Source organism: Sceloporus occidentalis, unplaced genomic scaffold (genome assembly GCF_023333645.1).
Source record: "Sceloporus occidentalis isolate IW3139 unplaced genomic scaffold, rSceOcc1.0.p SCAF_38, whole genome shotgun sequence".
Taxonomy (NCBI): domain Eukaryota; kingdom Metazoa; phylum Chordata; class Lepidosauria; order Squamata; family Phrynosomatidae; genus Sceloporus; species Sceloporus occidentalis.
In genome coordinates this window covers 5,998,755-6,018,736 of record NW_028317018.1, presented here as the reverse complement: position 1 = coordinate 6,018,736, position 19,982 = coordinate 5,998,755, and the positions used below count along the sequence as shown (strand labels likewise).

The 19,982-nt window shown below is 42.6% G+C and overlaps 1 protein-coding gene across 1 annotated transcript in view; it reads left to right on the top strand.

Annotated features, from left to right (window-relative positions):
- LOC149290671 (forkhead box protein K1-like) overlaps positions 1-19,982 on the top strand; it is a 41,884-nt gene that overhangs the window by 6,076 nt on the left and 15,826 nt on the right. Inside the window, exons 2-5 of the mRNA XM_089488457.1 lie at positions 9,053-9,235; positions 10,524-10,680; positions 10,901-11,047; positions 14,144-14,337. Coding sequence (XP_089344583.1) covers positions 9,053-9,235; positions 10,524-10,680; positions 10,901-11,047; positions 14,144-14,337 — 681 coding nt within the window. The remainder of the gene's footprint in view (positions 1-9,052; positions 9,236-10,523; positions 10,681-10,900; positions 11,048-14,143; positions 14,338-19,982) is intronic.

Sequence of the window (19,982 nt, the reverse complement as noted above, 5' to 3'; positions counted from 1 at the left end):
CGCACAGAGCGATTCGCGGGGGTGGGGGTGGGGTTTCAGGGGATGCAGAGTGGGGGTGGGGGTGCAGGGCAGGGTGTGAGTGTGGGGGCAGGAGACTGGGTGCAGGGCAGAGTGGGGGTGGGGGTGCAGGGCAGAGTGGGGGTGGGGGTGCAGGGCAGAGTGGGGGTGTGGATGCAGGGCAGGGTGTGAGTGTGGGGGCAGGGCTGGGTGCAGGGCAGAGTTGGAGACTGGGTGCAGGGGCACAGTGCAAAGTGCTGGGTGCAAAGTGCCAGGGCTGGGTGCAAAGTGCTGGGTGCAAAGTGCCAGGGCTGGGGCAAAGTGCTGGGTGCAAAGTGCCAGGGCTGGGTGCAAAGTGCCGGGTGCAAAGTGCTGGGTGCAAAGTGCCAGGGGTGAGGCAAAGTGCTGAGTGCTGGGTGCAAAGTGCCAGGGCTGGGGCAAAGTTTCTTGAACAGTAATAGTCCACCTCTTTTCAGAATGTTTGGGGTTATTTTGTTTCATAAATATTGTGTTTGGGTTTTTGTACTTTGAAAATATTGTTTTTTTATTACATCATAACTCTGTGCGAGTGGCTCCGTTCGCACAGAGCGGTTCGCTCTGTGCGAGTGGCTCCGTTCGCACAGAGCGGTTCGCTCTGTGCGAGTGGCTCCGTTCGCACAGAGCGGTTCGCTCTGTGCGAGTGGCTCCGTTCGCACAGAGCGGTTCGCTCTGTGCGAGTGGCTCCGTTCGCACAGAGCGATTCGTGGGGGTGGGGTTTCAGGGGATGTAGGGCAGAGTGGGGGTGGGGGGGCAGGCCAGGGTAGGAGACTGAGTGCAGGGCAGGGTGGGGGTGGGGATGCAGGGCAGGGTGTGAGTGTCGGGGCAGGGCAGGAGACTGGGTGCAGGGCAGAGTGGGGGTGGGGGGGCAGGGCAGAGTTGGAGACTGGGTGCAGGGCAGAGTGTGAGTGTGGGTGCAGAGCAGAGTGGGTGCAGGGTGTGAGTGTGGGGGCAGGGCAGAATGTGGGGGCAGGGCTGGGTGCAGGGCAGAGTTGGAGACTGGGTGCAGGGGCACAGTGCAAAGTGCCAGGGCTGGGTGCAAAGTGCCAGGGCTGGGTGCAAAGTGCTGGGTGCAAAGTGCCAGGGCTGGGGCAAAGTGCCGGGTGCAAAGTGCCAGGGGTGGGGCAAAGTGCTGGGTGCAAAGTGCCAGGGCTGGGTGCAAAGTGCTGGGTGCAAAGTTTCTTGAACAGTAATAGTCCACCTCTTTTCAGAATGTTTGGGGTTATTTTGTTTCATAAATATTGTGTTTGGGTTTTTGTACTTTGAAAATATTGTTTTTTTATTACATCATAACAAAATAAGAATGTTAATGTAAATTTTAAGTTGTTTTTTAACATCCAGTTCATTAAATTATTTTAAATAAACAAAAAATTTGCATATTGTTTTTTTTATCCGATTAATCGAAAAAATAATCGGCCAACTAATCGATTATTAAAATAATCGTTAGTTGCAGCCCTACCTAGTTGTATCATAAATTAATGTTTTGCCACCCATGCAATTTGCAGCCATTCCAGGAATGCATGTAACTGTAGTGTACTTTCATTGAAAACAAGTCAGAATAAAGAAACATTCGTGCTAACCCTAAAAATAAGTCTCTGCAAAGGGTTTTATGAGAAACATACAGGGCTGCTTGCTGTGGGCACCCCCCTGTGTGATCAAGCATGCTAGCCTATTCAATAGGCTAGTGTGCCATTGACAAGGACAGGTCAATGTTCAGCTCAAATCTCAATCCATCATGGCTAAAAGACGAGTGCAGCTCTCTGAAAAAGACAGGAAGTAGTGGTAAAATAAACACGTAATTTCTAAGTGAAACACACTTGTTTGATTTAACAAGGTGCATGCCTTAAACAAACACTGTTTGCATCACAAATCACAAAAAAAAAAAAAAGATCCAGTTATGGCTGTACCAATAAGACTCCAAACAGCCCATTGCTCATCAATCTGTAATCTAGCTGCTTTCTGATTTTTAAATGTGAGAGATCTCTGCTGTACAATTAACAGAAAACAGATGTTCTGCTGAACATGATTGTGCAGCCGATATCCAGTATTGCTTGATAGCTTGCCTGTCTTCCACTTTCAATCTATCCACCATCTGGAGGCCATGTTGAAATCTGTGCTTGGTAGTTTACAGAAATGTATGACACTATAAATATCTGTTGTCAAGTACAGGCCTTGTGATGTGTAGGTGTATGTTCATATACTGTATGTGTGATGATCTGGCAAACAATGTTACATTGAAAAAATGTACATAGGGATACTAATTGTGTAGTAATGTTAAAAAAAAATAAAAATATGAATATTGAAATATCATAATATCAATATGGCTATAGGGCATCTGGAGAAGTTATGGTATATAGGTGTTTTGTCCAGTGTCATTGTGACAACATTGCCAAATTTTGAAGTAAAATGTTTTCATGTTTAGAGAGTGAAATGAATGTGGTTTGATTGTATTATCTTGATATATATTATTTGGACAGGCTGCATACAGGCAATGTGGATAGTAGAGTTCATTTATTGGTGCTTATGTATGTTCAGTTTAAATTGTGAAGGACCAATTGTATCCATCTTTCAGGAAGTCCCTTCATGATGCGTCAATGAATTAGTGTGAGGAAATGTTTCACTTACACTGGTCTCACCTATATACCCACAGTTTAGTGAGGATAGTTTGTGTGTAAATTGTGGTTCTTGTAAATTTCTCCAGCATAATTCACAGTTAAGTGAATGAGGAAATCAAGCCTTTCCTGTAGCAGAAGCTTACTGGGGTTGTACCTCCATTTATTCCACATTAATTCTGTTGTGTGCTGTGTTAAGCAAATACACTTATAAGCAGATGTATCATATATTAATTAATCTAAGGGTTTAATAATGATTAGGGAAGAAAATGCCCTTCGTAAGGTACCGCACCATATAAAAACATTTTACATTATAGTTCTTGTTTTGTTTTTCTTCTCATTTAGTGTACCCACTTCCATGTAGGCAGTATATAAAATGTACAGACAGCCCAGTGAGGCTATATAATCAGTTGTGTGTGTGTATAGATATCTAACAAATGTACACGCTATATGGACAAAAGGATTGGGACACCTGACCTTTATACCAACAGAACTTGATAAAGACCTCATCGTGAGGTCGAAACGTTGTCTTTCTCCTTCAATAAATCTGCCTGATGGAACCCTTGAGTGCCTGGAGCCTTTTTCTATTTTGATTTACTGGGGAGCTGGTCCTTCCTGGCACAGCTAGGCACCTGAGTTCCTGTGGGGAGTGGGTGCAGATTCTTGATTTTGGTGACTTTATACCAACAGAAACTTTTATGACCTCAAATTCTAAATACATAGACATTAATATGTAGTTGGTCCCCCTTTGCAGCTATAACTGCTTCCACAAGATCTTGGAGTGTTTCTGTGGGAATTTTTGCCCATTCATCCAGTAGTGCATTTGTTCAGATACATAATCTCTGTTCTAGTTCATCCCAAAGGTGTTCGATGGGGTTGAGGTCATGACTCAATGTGGGCCAGTCAAGTCCCCCCCCCCCACACACACACACACACACACACACACCAACCAACTCACACAACCACGTCTTTATGGATGTTGCTTTGTGCACTGGGGCATTGTCCAAAATTTCTTTGTATGCGGAAGCATTCATATTTCCCTACCATACACTAAAGCAGGGCTCGACTGAGAATTTTGTCCTGGCGCCTAGGTGTTTGTCAGCCTGTTACACCCCCCAAAAATGCCCCCACGTCTCCACAATCATGGTGATCGCGGGGGCACTGCTACTGTCTGCCCAGGTGTCTGGGCAGACCGGCACAGCCACCCCTAGCCTTTGAAAACGCAATTGCCGGCAAACCAGCAATTGCGTTTTCAGCTGCCACATACAGCTTCAGGGAAGGGGGTTGTGTGTTGATTGGGTCCTGACACAATATCCCCCTGCTGCCTTTTTCTGTGCCACAATTGTGTATGACACATCCATGGCATTGCAGGGACTAAATATCAGTCAATGATGTGCTCCAATGGAACATCGGAATTGAAAGAGTTAAAAAAAATAATAATTTATCAAAAAAAAAAAAACAGCACTGACCTGAAAATCCAGGGTGCTTCCAGGTTTAAATGCTGTGAGTTTAGTAAGTGGGCTGATGATGATCAGATCACTTCTGACCACCTAGGTTCACAACAAATTTATCAAGCCCTGCACTAAAGATAGACTCCTCCTCCGTACCTGAGGAGGGCAGGACTCCAAACACTTAAAAGTCCCTCCACCCCCCCGAGTCTGGTTTTTTTTTTTTTTTCCCTGTCCTACATCAGGTAGGGAGGACTCGTCTCCCGTTTATTATTTGTTCTCGGCTCTAGGTTGTGCCGGTTCCCCGAACTAAGCCCGCTTAGTGGGGGATGCCTCTTGCACCATAGCCAGGTGGCTGGTGCCGCGCCGACCATAGTTTCTTACCTCATTGACGGCATCCTCTCCGCTCCTGCTCCTCTTCTCAGGTGGCATAAGATCTGCTGTAGAGTACTTATGCCTCCACAACTTCATGGTCTCTATAGACCTCAAGGATGCTTATTTTCACGTTCCTATCCATCTGTCTCATCAACAATTTCTGCTCTTAGCCATTCCTCAGGGTTTGAGGATCCAGCATTTCCAGTTTCAGGCCCTTCCATTTGGTCCTGAAACAGCAGCTCCCAGAGTCTTCACAAAACTCCTGGCAGTAGTGGCGGTTTATTTCAGACTTCAGGGGATTTCGGTTATTCCTTACCTTACCTGTTCGGCTCCTGTTCTACAGTCTCACCTTTCCAGACTGATCAACACCTTGCAGGAGCTTGCTTGGATTCTGAATTGGAACAAGTCCAGCACCATTCCCTCTCAGCAGACTGTGTTCCTGGGCCTGTGTCTGGATTCTCGCTCAGGGAAGGCCTTTCTTTCACCTTCCAAGATCAACGGGATGTGTTCGCAGTGTTCTCTCTGTGTGCAGAAGCTTCGGAAGGACGTGTATGTCCCTGCTGGGCAGAATGGCCTCCACAAAGTTCCTTGGGCCCTTGCCCATATGAGGATTCTCCAGAACTTTTATTCTTCATGATTTAAATGGAAACCTGTTCGCTTTGGACCAGCTCGTGCATCTCCCTCCATCTCAATGTCCGAGCATCTCTCACCTGGTGGCTTCAAAGGGACACCGTAGCTGCAGGGAGAAGGTGGTCCTTATTAGCCAAGGAACTCCTCACCACTGACGCAAACATCAGAGGATGGGGAGCTACATGTCAAGACAGATTTGTTCAAGGTCTTCGGCCTCTGGCTGTTCAACTCCTTCCTTCCAACCGCCTGGAGTTGCTTGCGGTGGAAAATGCCCTGCATCATTGAGAAACCACTTTCCGGCTTGCCTACATTTTCCCTCCCTTTTCTCTGATCTACAAGGTTCTGTGGAAGATCAAGAACGACCTCGTCTCAGGTATCCTAATAGCTCCAAACTGGCCAAAGCGTGTCTGGTATACAGACTTGATCAACCTCAGTTCAATAAACCCCCTGAGGCTCCCTGCTCGGAGAGACCTTCTTCATCGGGGCCAGTTTCTACACCCAAACCCGGAGATCTTCCAGCTGATGGCCTGGAGGTTGAACGTAACATTCCGAGGGCTCAGGGCTTCTCTCTTCCAGTGGCTCAGACTATTCTTCGCAGTAGGAAGGTGGTTACCTCCCTCAGGTATACTAAGATCTTACTTGGATTTGATCTCGTCTAGTTACCGGTCGTCAGACATTTTTCTAAAGCCATCGTCTGTATATGACCTTGTCCTGTCACCAAGATGGTTCCCTGGGACCTTAATCTCGTCCTTTGAAGACTCTTGTTGCCGCCTTTTTGAGCTTCTTCAGTCTGTATCCCTACATGTGTTGTCTCTGAAGACTGCCTTTTTGGTGGCCATTACCTCTGCTAGAACTTCCAGCTCTGTCTATGAAAGAACCGTTTCTGCTTTTTTTCCCCTCATAAGGTTGTGCTCTCTCTGCCTCCAGGATTTACGTCCAAGGTGCAGTTGGCCTTCCACAAGAACCAGGAGATTGTGTTGCCAACTTTTTCCATCTCCCCGATCATCTGAAGAAAAGGCTCTACATACTCTGCCATTTATCTGGAACGGACTCTGCCCCTGCGGAAGTCCTCTCACCTGTTTGGGGCCTCATCCGGCCACAGAGGTGTGAACATTTCCAAGCACTCCATCGCTAAGTGGATTGTGTCGACCATCAGCCTGGCATACTCCTGCAGCCGGCCAGTCTTTACCTGCTGGGTTCCAGGCCCACTCTACTTGAGCAGTCTCCACCCCCTGGGCTGAAAGGTGTCTCATCTCTCCTGAACAGATCTGTAAGACGGCTACTTGCGGGAATATCCATACCTTTGCCCAGCATTACAGACTTGATAAGATGGCTCAGGAAGACTCGCTTTTTGGTCATAAAGTCCTGGGGTTCATTTTTTTTTTTCTCAATGTTTTTTTATGAGAGCTTCTTTTTCCTGCCGATCCCTGGTGACACGTTTGTTTCCTCCCTTCCTTTGAATAAAGTTTTTTTTTTTTTTTTTTTTTTTTTTTTTTTTTTTTTTTTGCATCATATTTGTTCCCTGTGTGGTCTTTGTTTTTCACTGAAGCTATCTGGGAGGGGAGGGGCTTCTAAGTGTTTGGAGTCCTGCCCTATCTCAGGTACGGAGGAGTCTATCTTTAGTGTCACCAGGGATCGGCAGGGAAAAGAAGCTCTCGGGAAGTAGAACTTGCTGTTTCCCTTCACTAGCCCAATCCCTGAGAAACACCCCCTGTTCGCTTTGGACCAGCTCGTCCATCTCCCTCCATCTCAATGTCAGAGCATCTCTCACCTGGTGGCTTCAAAGGGACACCGTAGCTGCAGTGAGAAGGTGGTCCTTATTAGCCAAGGAACTCCTCACCACCAACGCAAACATCAGAGGATGGGGAGCTACATGTCAAGACAGATTTGTTCAAGGTCTTCGGCCTCTGGCTGTTCAACTCCTTCCTTCCAACTGCCTGGAGTTGCTTGCGTTGGAAAATGCCCTGCATCATTGAGAAACCACTTTCCGGCTTGCCTACATTTTCCCTCCCTTTTCTCTGATCTACAAGGTTCTGCAGAAGCTCAAGAACGACCTTGTCTCAGGTATCCTAATACCTCCAAACTGTTTGGAGTCCTGGTACGGAGGAGTCTATCTTTAGTGTCACCACATACCATTATCCCTCGTTCACCAAACAGCACAATGCAGTCAGACAGGTAATGTTCTCCTGACATCTGCCAAACCCAGACTTGCTTATTAGGCGGCCAAACGGAGAACCGTGATTCTTCAATCCACAGACGCTTGGCTTTGTATTTGGTGATGTAAGGCTCACATGCAGCTGCTCGGCCATGGAAACTCATTCTGCGAAGCTCTCACCATGCAATTTTTTTGTGCTGATATTAGGGCTGAAACAACGAATCGATAAAATCGATAACGGAAATCGTTGTCGACGATTTCCGTTATCGATTAATCGAGTGATCGATTCGTTGTTGGAGCACTCGGCTCCTTTTACTTACCTCCGCGAGCGTTCCCCGCTTCTGCTACACGCTCTGCAGTCTCCGCCTTCTTTTAGTTACGTGACGGATGTGACACGTTCCGGAGGTAAGTATTCTTCATGTCTATGTGCGAATCGCTCTGTGCGAGTGGCTCCATTCGCACAGAGCGATTCGCTCTGTGCGAGTGGCTCTGTGCGATTCGCTCTGTGCGAGTGGCTCCATTCGCACAGAGCGATTCGCGGGGGTGGGGGTCCACGGCGGGGTGGGGTTTCAGGGGATGCCGGGTGTGAGTGTGGGTGCAGGGCAGGGTGGGGGTGCAGGGTAGGAGACTGAGTGCAGGGCAGAGTGGGGGTGAGGGGGCAGGGTGTGAGTGTGGGGGCAGGGCAGGAGACTGGGTGCAGGGCAGAGTGGGGGTGGGGATGCAGGGTGTGAGTGTGGGTGCAGGGCAGAGTGGGAGACTGGGTGCAGGGCAGAGTGGGGGTGGGGGGGAAGGGCAGGGTGTGAGTGTGGGGGCAGGGCAGGAGACTGGGTGCAGGGTGTGAGTGTGGGTGCAGGGCAGAGTGGGAGACTGGGTGCAGGGCAGAGTGGGGGTGGGGATGCAGGGCAGGGTGTGGGTGCAGGGCAGAGTGGGTGCATGGTGTGAGTGTGTAGGCAGGGCAGAATGTGGGGGCAGGGCTGGGTGCAGGGCAGAGTTGGAGACTGGGTGCAGGGGCACAGTGCTGGGTGCAAAGTGCCAGGGCTGGGTGCAAAGTTCCAGGGCTGGGGCAAAGTTTCTTGAACAGTAATAGTCCACCTCTTTTCAGAATGTTTGGGGTTATTTTGTTTCATAAATATTGTGTTTGGGTTCTTGTTCTTTGAAAATATTGTTTTTTATTACATCATAACAAAATAAGAATGTTAATGTAAATTTGAAGTTGTTTTTTTAACATCCAGTTCATTAAATTATTTAAAATAAACAAAATTTGCATATTGGTTTTTTTTATCCGATTAATCGAAAAAATAATCGGCCAACTAATCGATTATTAAAATAATCGTTAGTTGCAGCCCTAGCTGATATTAATGCCAGTGGAAGTTTGGAACTCTTCAGGTATGGAATCACCAGAGCATTGGCAACTTGTACGCACCATGTACCTCTGCACTCGGTGACCCGGCTTTGTGACTTAATGAAGTTTTGCACTTTATGGATGAGTTACTGCTGTTTCTAAAAGCTTCCAATAATACACACTAACATGCTACGCTCATGTACACACAAACTAATACACACAATCACATGGTCCAATCACATTTTATACATATGTTAAAAAATACATAAGCTAATCGTGCTTTTTATTTTAGCCTTGATAATTCAGTTTGTGCCTTTTTATGAGTCTAATCTGGTTAACAATCATTTTAAAGTTTTGAGTGTCGAGTGGGCATACTATGTGTTTTAATCAAAGGATTACCAAAAACTAAGTCTGTTAGCTTTCTGCATAATAACCTTACTACTCTTATGTTTCATAGGTGCACATTCCGATTTCCTAGCACAGTCATTAAGATGCAGTTTACATCCCTCTATCAGGAGGAAGTGAAACCTGCTATACCAGCTCCTGTTTATCCTCGCATTTCGCCTTTGAAAATTCATATCCCTGAGCCTGATATACGAAGCCTTATCAGTCCCCTCCCATCGCCTACAGGGACTCTGAGGTAAGGAACAAGTGTTATGGGCACTTCTGTCTATATGGAATAGTGCTTTATTAAAGCTGTGTGCGTTACTGCAGAATAAAAGGTTTTCACCACAGTGTGCATTCCCTAAAATGCTTGGTTACAAATTTCTCTGTTAGTGTAGGTATGAATTGGCCTTGCAAGACATATAAAAAATGAGTCTGTTTCTTAATGATTAGTACATTTGTATGATGTACAGAGCAGAATATTTGTACGTTAATATTAATCAGAGTCTTTATACCATTATAGGTGCATAATGAAATTCTGCCAAGGCTTCTTTTACCACCATATTTTCCCCCTTGACATGTTTCCACTTATGTGGCATTTTGTTGTGTTAACAAATGACTTATAGATAGATGTATGTAGTTTGCTAATACTATACTGGCTCTGTGGGATTATTGTTGGATTCTGACCTCTTTGTACTAATTTTAACACAGGGCTTGACAAATTTGTTGTGAATCTAGGCGCCAGGTAAAAAAGTTAGGAGCCAGGATTTTTTTAAACTAACAGTTGGTCAGGAGTGATCGGATCATCATCAGCCCACTTACTAAACTCACAGCGTTTGACCTGGAAGCACCCTGGACTTTCAGGTCAGTGCTGGTTTTTTTTTATTATTAAATTATTATTTTTTTAACTCTTTCGATGCTGATGTTCCATTGGAGCACAGCATTGACTGATATTTAGTCCCCACAAGCTTGTGGGGAAAAATGTTAACCCCTGCAATGCCACGAATGTGTCATACACAAGTGTGGCATTGAAGGGGTTAACGCTGCACTGTCGCCCTCATGGAGCGATCAGGCAGCAGGGGGGTGTTGGGTCAGGTCCCCACACTTGTGTGGGGAACCAATCAACACACAACCCCCTTCCCTGAAGCTGCCTGTGGCAGCTGATAACACGATTGCTGGTTTTGCAGCAACCGCGGTTTCAGCCTACAGGATCACTCCGTGGGAGTGGTTACTCAGCCTCTTACATCCACAAGAGGCTGACAAAACCTAGGCCTCGGATTTGTCGAGCCCTGTTTTAACAGATTGTTTAGTTATAGCAAAACAGTATTTTAAAACTGAAACGGAGGCTCCCGTATTTGACAAAATAGGGATTTGTTAGTACTGTAAATGTCACTTGATTGGCCTTTTCTTTTGGATAAATTACACCAGATGTGGAGAATGACAGAGAATACCAGTCATTGCAAAATGACACATTGTTTTGTGGGTTTTATTTTTATTTATTTTTGCAATATTACCTAAGTTACAGCTGTTTTCCCTTTTCCCAGTGTTCCTAACTCCTGCCCTGCCAGCCCACGTGGAGCTGGGTCATCTGGCTACCGTTTCAACAACAAAATTGCTTCAGATCTTCAGTTAGCAGCAGAATATGCAGCAAAGGCCGTGAAAGATAACCAAGCAGACTCATGTAAAGAAGACAGTCCAAAGGTACATAGGCAATGTTTGTATCAGAACTCCATCATCATAACATAGTTAAGTTTTCTCTAAGATAGGTAAACATTTCGCATTGTTTGTCAAACTTGAGATTACTAATGAAGGTCTTTTGTAGTCGTTTCCGTGACTTAATTGTTGGGTTCATGCTCCGCAGGGGATTTTGTCAGGTTGGTCATATCTATTTATTTGTGACATCACTTTAATTTCCATGCAGGATGATGCGAAGCCTCCATTTTCATATGCTCAGCTGATCGTTCAAGCCATCTCGTCTGCCCAAGATCGTCAGCTTACTCTGAGCGGAATATATGCCCATATTACAAAGCATTACCCTTACTACAGATCTGCTGACAAGGGCTGGCAGGTGAGACCATCATGGATGTTTCCCATGAAATATAATTTTCTGACGCTACAAATACAAGTGGTGGTTGTCAGAACTCCCAAAAATAAAAAAGCCTGGCTTTATCTCTCAGGTGAAAGTTGTTGGGTTAATTGTGGGGCTATATTTTTGAACAACCATAATGAATCTGTCAACCTAAAATTAACTCATTTAATCCTAACCCAGAAACAGGTGTACTGTAGTTACTTGTATTTTAGCATCTCCTGAGACCATCCTTACTATAAAAAAAGATTTTTTTCAAGGGCATAGTTTTTGTGTTTGCAGCCCCTGTTGTCAGGAGTTGTGCCACATGTTGGAAATGTTGTGATACCTCATAAAAACAGGAGTCGGGTTAACCGAGGCACTATTGTAATAATTACTTTATTTGCCCTCTCTTCCAGTAGTGAGCATCTGCTTTTTAAAATTATTTATTTGCAGATAGGTAAGCATTAGATCTTCTGGGCATTTAAACCCAGGTGCATGGCCATCCTAAACAGTAGTCTGTAATGTTTTACCTCAGATTTAATACATAGTGGAAACGTTACATAGGTCTTTTTTCAACCTTATGAATTAAGTCCATCAAGTTCAACCCTTCTACCTAACCTTCCTATTCTTGATCCAAAAGAAAAGAAAAAAACCCTAATTAAGCTACTTCGAATTCTGCCATCAGGGGAAAACAATTCCTTCTTGACTCCAAAAGGCAATCGGATTTCTCCTTGGATCAAGAAGCTCTAAAATATTAATGTTATTCTATTAATAGCCCTGTATGTCATGCCGTTCTTAAAAAAATAAAAAAAATAAAAAAAAATATCCAGACCCCTTTTTGAAGGCATCTAGTGTATTTGATAACACCACCTCCCTTGGCAGTGAATTCCATACCTTTTTATTGTCCTCATTGTAAAGAATCCCTTCCTTTTGTTGTCTATGAAACCTGCGCTCTTCCAGTCTCAGAGGGTGACCTCTTGTTCTTTGTACATTTCTGTTAATGAAGAGGTCACTGAAGACCTCTTTATATTGGTCCTGCGTTTAATTATATAATGTTATCATATCCCCTCTGAGACGCTGTTTTTCTAGCGTATATAATTTTAACTTTTTTAGTCTCTATTCATAACTAGTATTTCCCAATCCCCCAATTCCATAATATCCTTTTTAAGGACCGGTGCCCAGAATTGTACCACGTATTCCAAGTGAGGTCTTACCAATGACCTGTAAAGAGGCGAGATAATATCCTCCTCCCTTGAATCAATACCTCTTTTTATGCATGCCCAAACCTTATTGGCCCTCGCAGCTGCTGCTGGCATTGTGCACTGTTGTCAAGTCTGTTGTCAACTGTTATTCCTAAATCCTTCTCATTGGTTTTCCCCCAAGGATATTCTATTTAAAGAATAGGTTGCATTTTTATTAGTTTTATCATAATGCATAACTTTGCATTTCTCTATATTGAACCTCATCTGCCACTTGCACGCCCAGTCCCCAACTCTGTCTAAATCTTCCTGCAAAGAAGAAACATCAAGATTAGTCTAAACTACCCGGCCTAATTTTGTGTCATCGGCCAAAACTGTGACATGGCTCTCAATGCAGCTTGGGAGATCATTTTATAAATAAATTAAAAAGAAGAGGACCAAGGACAGACCCCTGAGGCACTCTGCTTAATACCTGCGTACAGGCTGAGAGACATCCATTCACAACAACTCCCTGCATTCTATCTTTTAGCCAATTTCTGATCCACATTAGGGCTGCAACAACTAATCGATAATGAAAGTCGTTGCCAAATGAATTTCATTATAGATTAGTTTTCAATCGATTTTTATCGATTATAAAATTAGGGTTTTTTCAGAGCACGTGCACTGAAAAATACCCCTCGTTTTATAATCCGTTTCAGTGAGACTCACAGCAGCGGTTACTACTTACCAGTCCCTCCCTGCAGTAACTGACAACTGGTCCCGCCCCTTCCTTTCTCCCAGGCCCACATGGCTAAGACACTCATCTAACTGTGAGTATAACATTTATATTTGGGCTGCTGAAAGTTAATTTAGGGGCAGTTGTGGTTAATAGGGTGTTTAGGGTTAATTTAGGGGCAGCTATGGTTAATGGGGTGTTTAGGGTTAATTTAGGGGCAGTTGTGGTTAATGGGGTGTTTGGGGTTAATTTAATGAGGACTGAGGGTTAATTTAATTTAATAAAGTTAACTTAAGGTGCAGTTAGAGGTAAATGGGGGGGGCAAACTAAGGGGAATCTAAATCCTGGGGGCAGTGAAGATTAATCTATAAAATACTTATGTTTAAAAGTATTTTTGTCAGTATGCTGTGAACGGGTCTGTGAATCTATGAGGGGACTATGAGATATCTGGGGAGGACGGAGTGATATATCGGGGGAGTATAAGGCATATCTGGGGGTGGAGTGGCATATGTGGGGAGGGCAGTGTGGCATATCTGGGGGTATGTGTCATATGTGGGAGGCAGTGTGGCAAGCCTGGGCTCAAATGTGCATAACTGGGGTGGGGGGACAGGTTGGGAAATTTTTTTATTCTGCTGTTTGTTTTTAACATCATTTGTTTATTAAATTATTTTAAATAAATTAAAAAAATAATCGGCCAACTAATCGATTATGAAAATAATCGTTAGTTGCAGCCCTAATCCACATACAGACATTTGCCCCTAAGCCTATTTCTGTTAATTTGTAGAGTAACCTTTTATGTGGCACTGTATCAAATGCCTTAGCAAAGTCCAGATAAATCACATCTACAGCCACACCCAGATCTATATTTTTACTAACTTCTTCCTAGATGATCTCTGCTAAATATTGTTATATGAGGTGTCGCCTAAATGTGTGTGTGTGTATATATGTATGTGTGTGTGTATATATATATATATTATTATCATTTTTCTTCTACAGGTTTAGTGAATACCCATTAAAATACCTACAAAGTGCTTTAATATAAATTATTTTTTGAGGAGGCTGCCTGGGATACCGGATGTTTATTTGTGTTCATTTTGAAAAACAAGACCATCATCTTTTCAGATTCTCATGCTTATGTTTTATTTAAAAAAAAAAATATATATATTTTTTTTTTTTCCACAGAACTCCATTCGTCATAACCTCTCTTTGAACAGATACTTTGTTAAAGTACCACGCTCCCAAGAGGAGCCTGGGAAAGGTTCATTTTGGAGGATTGACCCTACATCAGAAGCTAAATTAGCTGAACAAGCATTCAGAAAGAGAAGACAAAGGGGGGCATCCTGCTTCCGCACTCCTTTTGGCCCATTATCTTCCAGGTTAGAATATATATATAATATATTTATTTATTTTTTTTAATTATTATTTTTACTTGTTTGTGTGTTTTTATAATTGCAGTCAAATGGATGAAAGGAAAACTTGGCGCTTTTTTGGCAACCTCTTTGATTCTGTCCTGTTATTTTGTTACTGTTCATGTTTATTGGCCCAACTGTTTTCATATAAATCACATTTGTTGTAAAACTAAGTTTCCAAGCATTATAAAGACTGTTGTATCTTTTATCTTTTATATTTATAAGTTCTCTGCTAGGCAGTAACCTAGTTCCTGGGGAGACAACTGTTCTGAAAAACAAGATCATATTTATGAATATTATACAGATTGCTAACACCACCAAAGCCCAAAGTCTGCTGCTATCCCTGGACTTAGAAATACTACACTTTGAGTGTATGTGTAATGTCTGAAATTTGCATTTCCAAACCATTTTGTAAACATAGTGGCAGCATCATACAACTCTCCTAAATACTAAAAAAAAGTATCTTAAGGTGACATTCCACCTACACTGCTGTCAATGTATAGCTTGTAGGAAAGAGAATTACATTGTCCAAGAAAGTTTATTTTAAAGGTGGAGACATGTTAGAAGAGGTCAGAATCTAAAACTAGGGACCGACTTAAATGTCATTTAACCCCTTAAGGACCGGGCTCATTTTTCGTTTTGTACCCTGTGGGACCTAGGCTGTTTTGACACTTTTGTGGTGCTTGTGTTCAGCTGTAATTTTCTCCTCACCCATTTAGTGTACCCACATAAGTTATATATTGTTTTTTTCAGGACAAGATGGGCTTTCTTCAGATACCATTATTTTGATCGTATCATCTTATTTACTATAAAAAAAATAAAAAAAACATGGTGCAAAATTGAAAAAAAAACACATTTTATGACTTTTATTTGAAAAATCTTTTACTCACCTAAAAAAGCAAGTAAAAAAACTAGCTAAATAGATTCTACTACTTGTCCTGAGTTTAGAAATACCCAATGTTTTTATGTTTTTTTGCTGTTTTTTGTAAGTTATAGGGCAATAAGTACAAGCAGCGTTTTATGATTTCCAAATCTTTTTTAACAAATCTGGTCAGTCTGCCTCCATCTCCTCTTTGGAACATCTTTGAAGCTGGTTAACTCAATTTAACCCATTCAAACCATATATTTTTGAAAACTAGACACCCCAGGGTATTCCAAATGCTGTTATTTTAACCCTTTCCATGCACCAATTATACAACTACACTTTTTCAAACTTTGTAATAGTAATTTTTTTTCTTTTTTTTTCCACACAAATTGTACTTTAGTTATAGATATACAGGTGCTGGTATATGTCACTGTCAAACAACACCCCAATATGTGTTCAGCAACATCTCCTGAGTACAGCGATACCCCACATGCATGGGTTTGTCCGATTGTTTGGCTGGTAAAAGGCTACTTTTGGGGCATGCGTAATTCAGGTGGTCATTTGGTCATTGTGCCTCCCTCTCCTCTTTGGAATATCTTTGAAGCCGGTTAACTCAATTTAACCCATTCAAACCATATATTTTTGAAAACTAGACACCCCAGGGTATTCCAAATGCTGTTATTTTAACCCTTTCTATGCACCAATTATAGAACTACACTTTGTCAAACTTTGTAATAGTAATTTTTTTTATTTTTTTTTCACACAAATTGTACTTTAGTTATAGATATACAGGTCCTGGTATATGCCACTGTCAAACAACATGCCAATGTGTGTTCAGGAACATCTCCTGAGTGCAGTGATACCCGGCATGCATGGGTTTGTCGGGTTGTTTCAGATTTAAAATGCCACATTTGGGAAGTGCGCTTTTTTTTCTCCATTTTGGTCAGTCTGTACCTATGCCCTATCTTTGAGCTAGGCCACTCCAATTTACCCCATCAGCCATTTTTTTTATATATTAGACACCCCTTGGGTATTTGAAGTGCTTTTATTTTAACTCTTTGTTGAGATTTTTGAGAAATTTTAGCACTTGCTCAAAATAATAAACTTTTTATTTTTTAATTTTATTTTATTTTTTTAATACTTTTTTTATATTTTTTTTTACACATTTTGCTGGTACTGGATGGTTCATCTAGTGACATCACTGCATAATTATTTTTAAATGTTAGCACATTTTTTTTAAATTTTTTTTTCCATTTTTTATTTATTTTATTTTTTTTGAATATTTTACTAATCACATAGTGATTAGAAAGCTGGGCTCCATTGACTTGCTTGGTTGAATGCAGTACCTGTATTCAACCAGCAAGTGGAGCCAGTTCTCTAGAGGGTCTGGAGACCCTCTAGCGAACTTTTTCGTCTTTATTGTTTTATTTCCCGGGCCGCCGCCATCTTGCTTGATGGCGAAGATCACCGGCAGCGGCGGCTGTGACCGCTCTCCGGAGCGGTCACAGCCCACCCAGAGGTAAGTGTTTGGTGTCGCTGGATGCCTCCTGATCGAGGCATTCCAGCGACACCATTTAAGTTTAGGAGGCGATCGTTGATCGCCTCCTAAACGCTTTTAAAACGGGCGTCCGCCGCCATACAATGTATGGCGGCTGTTGACGCCCCGGGGAGGGGCCAGACATGGCCCCCGATGCCGATCTCGGCCTTGCTGAATGCCTCGACATCGAGGCATTGCAGCAAGGCCGTTTAAGCGAAGAAAGTGATCCTTGATCACTTTCTAAGCTTATTTAATTTTTTGACGGTTCAGGACCGTCAAAGGTCATTTAGTGACCTTCTTGTTATGACGGTCCTGAACCGGCAAAGGTCGCGAAGGGGTTAAAGAAGTTTTACTTTGCTGAGAGAGACCCCTTAAGGACCCAGGCTGTTTTTTTACCTTTTATACCCTTTGGGACCAAACACTTTTGCGGTGCTCGTGTTTAGATGTAATTTTCTCCTCACTCATTTAGTGTACCCACACAAGTTTTATATATTGTTTTTTTCAGATACCATTGTTTTGATCATATTATCTAATTTCCCATAAAAAATATGAAAAAACTAATTTTCTGGCTTTTAACCGAAAAATATTTTACTCATCTGCACAAACTAATGAAAAAAACCTGCTAAATAGATTCTACTATTTGTCCTGAGTTTAGAAATACACAATGTTATTATGTTTTTCTGCAAGTTATTGGGCAATAGGTACAAGTAGCGCTTTGCTATTTCAAAACCAATTTTTTTCCCAAAGCTGGTCATTCTGCCCCATGTGGTATTTCGGGTATCTTTGCATCAAACCATATATTTTTGAGAACTAGATATTAGGGCTGCAACTAACGATTATTTTCATAATCGATTAGTTGGCCGATAATTTTTTCGATTAATCGGGTAAAAAAAAAAAACTATGCAAATTTTTTGTTTATTTAAAATAAAAACGTATGATTTACAATGGCATTTCACGATTTGCCTTCTTATTTTACTGACATAATAATTAAAGCTATATTTTAACAAGAACCCCAAAAAAGCTTTACTAATAAATATTCATGTAAACTATTTTTGCCCAGTTATGCACACCTCACCCCCAGAAATGCCTTATACCCCCTATATATGCCTTATACCCTCCTATATGTCAGAGATGCCACTGTGCCCCCTTATACCTCCTATATGCCACTCTGTCCCCTGATATGCCTTATACCCCTCCTGATATGCCTTATAGCCCCCTATATGCCACTGATATGCCACTCTGTCCCCTAATATGCCTTATACCTCCCGTATATGCCACTGTGCCCCCCTGATATTCCTTATAGCCCCATATATGCCGCTGTGCCCCGATATGCCCTATAGCCCCCGATATGCCTTTTACCCTTAATATGCCACCATGCCCCCTGATATGCATTTTACCCTTGATATGCCACTATGCCCACTGATAAGCCTTTTACCCTTATATGCCACTGAGATGCCACTGTGCCCCTGACACGCCTTATAGCCCCTTTATGCCACTGTGCCACCTCATATGCCTTATAGCCCCTTTATACCACTGTGCCCCCTGATACGCCTTATAGCCCCTTTATGCCACTGTGCCCCCTGATACGCCTTATAGCCCCTTTATGCCACTATGTCTTATGCCCCCCGATATAAGAAAAACTGACATTGCTAAAATAGGTATAAAAATATATATACTTCAACCCCTTCATTCCCCTATAGACGTCCCGGGACGTCCAAAAAAGCCCACAAAGAAACCCCTATGGACGTCCCAGTATGTCCAGCCCTTCGTGCAGCGTCAGGGACACATCCCTGCCGCTGCACGGGAGACCAGGCTGTCGTTTGACAGCCTGGACTCCCCCCTGGCAGCAGAAGCCGGCATCGCCGGCTTTCTGCTGCCCGATCTCCCGTAACTAACAGCTTCCGGCATGAAAGCCGGTAAGCTGTTACGCTTGAAAGTGCCCGATCGCACAGCTGCAAACGCGCGATCGGGCATTCCCTTCCCGGTTACGTCACTGCTGACGTAACTCAGAAGGTCATCGGAGGACAGGATATCCCCTGAGGCACAGAGACGCTGCGATCTCTATGCAGGTCTGTGAGGACCTGCATAGAGATCACAGTGTGATCGGTGCAGGGGGATCGCGGGGAGGGGAGTGAGAAACCATCTCTCTCACTCCCCCTCCCGTCCTGAAAGAGAAAAGCAGAAAAAAAAGTTAATTCATTTAAAAAATAATATTAAATAAATCATTAAAATAATAATATATATAATACAAAAAAAATTTATAATGTGAGCTGTGATGTCATTGTGACATCACTGGCATGTTCAGGAGGTCCCTAGGAGGACCTCTAACAATTTCTGTGTAAAAATAATATATAAAAAATTAAAAAAAAATTTAAAAAAAATGTAAATTAATAAAGATAATAAAATTATTAAAAAAACTTACTTCCCATTGCCCTAGCATAACATCTAGCCAGTATAACCCTTCTGCCCCCGTTCACAACCCCCAAACCAGTTAAGCCATAGGCATAAAAATTATACAAAATTGTACACCTTATAGTATGCTCCCTGGTGCTGGGAAAGTCTGGAAAATCTATATAAATTAGGTATTTCTGAAATCAGGACACCTGAATTGATAAACTTGGAGGGGATTGAAGGGGGTTAATAAATACAGACAAAAAAATAAATACACAATACAATATAAATATATAGACAATATAAACAATAAATCAAATATTACAGACATCACAAATTAAAGAATGCACATAATTAATAGATCCCAAAAAAATTCCACCTGCCTCACCAGGGGTTAATATATCAACAGAAGAAACACAGGGCAAATGAGCATAAAAATAAAGATAATAGTCCAGGCTTACCTTACCCAGTTCTGCTTACTTGTCCTGCTTTTCTTCTGTTGATATATTATCCCCTGGTGGGGCAGATGGAAGTGGCAGTGAGGTGCAGTGGCGACTCTAGAAACAATATATAGGGGGGGCACACAAGATATCACAGTCAAACTGGGGGGGCATTCATAATTTCCAAAAGTAATGTGCTATGGAATTATACTTTTGTTATTGGGCTAAAATAATACTTGATCATTCAACATGGGAAGCCTGAAGCCACAATTGAGTGCGACTAATCCTTGAAATAAATATTATAACACAATAAATAACTTGATTGATAAATGATTTCAGGGCCTTGAACGTTTTGTCCCCTGAAGTCACTACAACTTCA